The following is a 5,210-nucleotide window of genomic DNA, read 5'->3' on the forward strand; positions in this document are numbered from 1 at the left end:
AGCTGCTGGATGTTCTCTAAACGCTGCCATGTCTCCTCAAGCTGCTGAGTGTTCTCTAAACGCTGCCATGTTTCCTCAAGCTGCTGAGTGTTCTATAAACGCTGCCATGTCTCCTCAAGCTGCTGAGTGTTCTCTAAACGCTGCCATGTCTCCTCAAGCTGCTGAGTGTTCTCTAAACGCTGCATGTCTCCTCAAGCTGCTGGATGTTCTCTAAACGCTGCCATGTCTCCTCAAGCTGCTGGATGTTCTCTAGACGCTGCCATGTCTCCTCAAGCTGCTGGATGTTCTCTAGATGCTGCATGTCTCCTCAAGCTGCTGGATGTTCTCTAAACGCTGCCATGTCTCCTCAAGCTGCTGGATGTTCTCTAAACGCTGCCATGTCTCCTCAAGCTGCTGAGTGTTCTCTAAACGCTGCCATGTCTCCTCAAGCTGCTGAGTGTTCTCTAAACGCTGCCATGTCTCCTCAAGCTGCTGAGTGTTCTCTAAACGCTGCCATGTCTCCTCAAGCTGCTGGATGTTCTCTAAACGCTGCCATGTCTCCTCAAGATGCTGAGTGTTCTCTAGACGCTGCCATGTCTCCTCAAGCTGCTGGATGTTCTCTAAACGCTGCCATGTCTCCTCAAGCTGCTGGATGTTCTCTAGACGCTGCATGTCTCCTCAAGCTGCTGGATGTTCTCTAGACGCTGCATGTGTTGTTGATGAAGATGTTTCTCATGTGGAACATTTGGGGTTGTATACATGCATCCTTTCTGAAGCTACTTCCCCTGATGGAACTCTTTCCTCTCACCCGGCTCCACTTCGCTCTAAAACAAACTGTGAACTTGTTTAACTTAGAAAGTGTGTAAGTGAAGATAAATGAGGTCTCTGTCACCTGTCGGTGTTTCGGGATGACTCTCAGGTCCTTTTTGATGTGAAGAATCATACGAGTGATAAAAGGGGAGAGGACTGTCATATCAAGAGACCCCCCCCCCCCCCGTGTCCTCTGTTAAACTCTGCCTGCTGATAAGGAGCTCTGTTTGTCCTGCATGCAAATCAATTTCTGATAGTTTACGCCTCGGCTGCTTCAGAGAGAACTGAGGGAAGGAAGAGAACATCTCTAAACCTCAATCTGCTTTAGGGTCTCGGTGGTCCTTCAGTGTGTCATCATGCTGCCTTCAGGCACCACTACAGAAGTCACCTCTCTATGTGCTCATTTTGGGTGATTTGGTCCCAGTTTTTAATGTGGACACTGTGTTAGTTGGGATGGAGAAAGAAGTACTTCTACTTTTGAAAAGCTAATATTGAACTGTTTCTCCACTAATAGTGACAGGTTCAGATATCCAGCAGCAGTTTATAAAGTCATGCAAATGAGCTCCACCTGTACCAGCTGTGATGAACACATGAATGCATCAATCATCATTATACCCATTCTGTGATTCTGCAGAACCAGTACTTTTACTGTCTGTACTTTAAGTATAATTGGACGCCAGCAGTTTTGAACTCTTAGTAAATTAGTGTTTTGAATGCAGGACGTTTACAATATTGCTTCTTTCAGTTATGCACAAACTAACTTTAGGGCGCCAGAGTGTTTCCCTTTACAGTCTTTCAAACAGACTCCAGAGGCGTTAAACCCTTCCTGTTTCCTCGTTACATGCAGATGTGTTTGGAGAAAGCATTGAGGCCCCCCTGTTGATTAGCTCAGTCATTATGAATACAAATGGTGGCACTACAGATTAGTGTTGCATTATCTGAAGAGCAGCAGGATTACAGCACATGACGGAGATGGTCTCAGTATCTGAGAGAAGAAGAGAGGCGTTGATTAGAATAATCCAGCATGAATACTAATGATCAGATCAGTGTGAAGCCAGCCGTCTGCAGCAGGATTACAGTTGTTGGATCCTCTGAGAGAAGCTTCTCTGACAGGAAGTGAAGAACTACTGGATTTACTCTGTCCTCACTTTAAATATTCTGGTACGGACGTACAAAGTGCGGACCCAAAAGCACAGGATTCAAGCACAAAGGAGTCTTTACTTGATTTGTTGATACAAGATACAATAATGCTGTGTTTCCAAAAAACATATATATAGATATATATATATATATATATATATATATATATATATATATACACAGACATCACCAGCTGCAGACAATAATGACGAACAATCACCAGGTAAACAGACGAAGGGGGGAAAATGCGCGACAAACACATGAGGAAGACAGACTATCAAAGTAAAACCCCGGAACCAAACAAAAACATAAAACATGAATAAAACTGAAACTTGACAAACATTGAACACAGTTGACGAGGCACAGCATATCAACATGAATACAACACTCCATTCATCTCTGTTCTGACTTCCTTCAACACTAGGATACTTTAGCATGTTGATTAGGAAACACACTGACTTTGGCTAATGACTGCATATTCTGCTGCATCATGGGTAAAGGACAGCATGGTATAAGCAGTGGTGGGAAGTAACTAAGTACATGTACTCAAGTATTGTAGTACTTAGTATTTATATGTAGTGCTGCTTTATTCTTCTACTCCCCTACATCTATCCAACACCCTGCTGATCTGGTGTAATGATGAAATGCATCAATCATCCTAATACACTCATGTGTTATCTGTGATTCTGCATAATCAGTACTTTTACTGTCTTTACTCTAAGTATATTTGGATGCCTGATGAAGTCTTTTACAATGCAATATTGCTTCTTTTAGTTGAGTATAAAGCTCTTCCTCCACCTCAGGATGCATAAAGCATGCTGAATGGTATTTATGGATGAAGTGTAGACATCCTTTCCTTCAATGATTACCATGTGAGCTGCATCATGGGAAAAGGAGCGTGAAGTTTAGGTAGCACAAGAAAGGAAGTCCAGCATGAATACAAATGGATGAAGAAGTGATAAGTATTTTAAATATCTTTCAGCAGGAGTCTGAGGATTAGTATGACATGTGGCAGAGAGCAGGATGAAGACGAGGAAGATTTAAAGAGTGGGAATGAAAGAGGAAGAGGACCTCGTGTTGATGAGACTAAACACATGCCAACGGATGGACAATGGATTGGGATTAGACTTCTGAAAGCTCCTCTGTCCCTTTATCTCCGTCCTCTTTCATCTGCAGGAGATTAGTCCAAATAGCAGAGCGTTGATTAGCGTCAGCTCTCATCCGTGATGCAGGCGGACGGATTAACTAATGCATTTACACATCTGAAATGTTCCTAACACGTGAAGTCTCTGAACCGGACCTCCAGTCGCTCCTCAATCAGAGAGCGAGAGAGAGAGGCTTTCTTCAGTCAGATCTACTGCAGTCTGGAGATTATGTGCATTTCCTAAGGGTTGGAAATACGTTTAGCATATTTTAATACATCTAAAAAGTCCTCTCAGAGTTGGTGAACTTCACACAGTTCATATCAAACCAGAGTCAACATGCCACCAGTTAGGACCAGCAGTCATTTAGTAAGGGATGCATTGAAGCCGAAATAAGAGTAATACTTCCTCAATAAGATAAGATAAGAATAACGGGTACTTTATGGAGGCCAGATTGGGAAATGTTTGCATCCCAGAAGAATACAACAAAACAAAACAAGGCATTGCACATGTAAGAGTAGAAATAAAGAATAGTAGAATTTAAACATCTCAAAATAGAATTAAAACTGCATCACAAAGTTGAAAATGTACAGTAGACCGTGAAACTCTGACAATAAAACACTGAAGGGAAATATACAGGAAGTGAACACACCGGTCAGGTGACACTGAACAAGGAAGTTCATCTGAAATCACTGTGTACGACATTTAGAATCAGTGTGTTGGCTTGATCGATCAGGGTGTGTGTGTGTGTGTGTGTGTGTGTGTGTGTGTGTGTGTGTGTATGTGTGTGTGTATATGTGTGTGTGGGTGTGTGTGTGTGTGTGATCAAGTCTCTGATCCAGATTCTGATCCAGATTCAGTCTCTGATCCAGATCCAGATTCTGATCCAGATCCAGATTCTGATCCATATTCAGATTCAGTCTCTGATCCAGATTCAGTCTCTGATCCAGATCCAGATTCTGATCCAGATCCAGATTCTGATCCATATTCAGATTCAGTCTCTGATCCAGATCCAGATTCTGATCCAGATTCAGATTCAGTCTCTGATCCAGATTCAGTCTCTGATCCAGATTCAGATTCTGATCCAGATTCAGTCTCTGATCCAGATCCAGATTCTGATCCAGATTCAGTCTCTGATCCAGATTCAGTCTCTGATCCAGATCCAGATTCTGATCCAGATCCAGTCTCTGATCCAGATTCAGATCCAGATGCAGTCTCTGATCCAGATTCAGTCTCTGATCCAGATCCAGATTCTGATCCAGATCCAGATTCTGATCCAGATTCAGTCTCTGATCCAGATCCAGATTCTGATCCAGATTCAGATTCAGTCTCTGATCCAGATTCAGTCTCTGATCCAGATTCAGATTATGATCCAGATTCAGTCTCTGATCCAGATCCAGATTCTGATCCAGATTCAGTCTCTGATCCAGATTCAGTCTCTGATCCAGATCCAGATTCTGATCCAGATCCAGATTCTGATCCAGATTCAGTCTCTGATCCAGATCCAGTCTCTGATCCAGATTCAGTCTCTGATCCAGATTCAGTCTCTGATCCAGATCCAGATTCTGATCCAGATTCAGTCTCTGATCCAGATCCAGATTCTGATCCAGATCCAGATTCTGATCCAGATTCAGATTCAGTCTCTGATCCAGATTCAGTCTCTGATCCAGATTCAGATTATGATCCAGATTCAGTCTCTGATCCAGATCCAGATTCTGATCCAGATTCAGTCTCTGATCCAGATTCAGTCTCTGATCCAGATCCAGATTATGATCCAGATCCAGTCTCTGATCCAGATTCAGATCCAGATTCAGTCTCTGATCCAGATTCAGTCTCTGATCCAGATCCATATTCTGATCCAGATCCAGATTCTGATCCAGATTCAGTCTCTGATCCAGATCCAGATTCTGATCCAGATCCAGATTCTGATCCAGATTCAGTCTCTGATCCAGATTCAGATTCTGATCCAGATCCAGTCTCTGATCCAGATTCAGATCCAGATTCAGTCTCTGATCCAGATTCAGTCTCTGATCCAGATCCAGATTCTGATCCAGATTCAGTCTCTGATCCAGATCCAGTCTCTGATCCAGATTCAGTCTCTGATCCAGATTCAGTCTCTGATCCAGATCCAGATTCTGA

The 5,210-nt window shown here is 42.9% G+C and overlaps 1 protein-coding gene across 1 annotated transcript in view; it reads right to left on the bottom strand.

The window, feature by feature from the left end:
- Positions 1-3,896: 3,896 nt before the first annotated feature.
- Positions 3,897-5,210, bottom strand: part of LOC117539947 (asparagine-rich protein-like) — a 6,728-nt gene continuing 5,414 nt past the window's right edge. The window contains exons 3-4 of the mRNA XM_034206316.1: positions 4,472-5,210; positions 3,897-4,430 (exon numbers count right to left, since the gene is read on the bottom strand). The exon at positions 4,472-5,210 is cut by the window's right edge and continues 104 nt beyond it. Coding sequence (XP_034062207.1) covers positions 3,897-4,430; positions 4,472-5,210 — 1,273 coding nt within the window. The remainder of the gene's footprint in view (positions 4,431-4,471) is intronic.

Source organism: Gymnodraco acuticeps, unplaced genomic scaffold, assembly GCF_902827175.1.
Source record: "Gymnodraco acuticeps unplaced genomic scaffold, fGymAcu1.1, whole genome shotgun sequence".
Classification (NCBI taxonomy): domain Eukaryota; kingdom Metazoa; phylum Chordata; class Actinopteri; order Perciformes; family Bathydraconidae; genus Gymnodraco; species Gymnodraco acuticeps.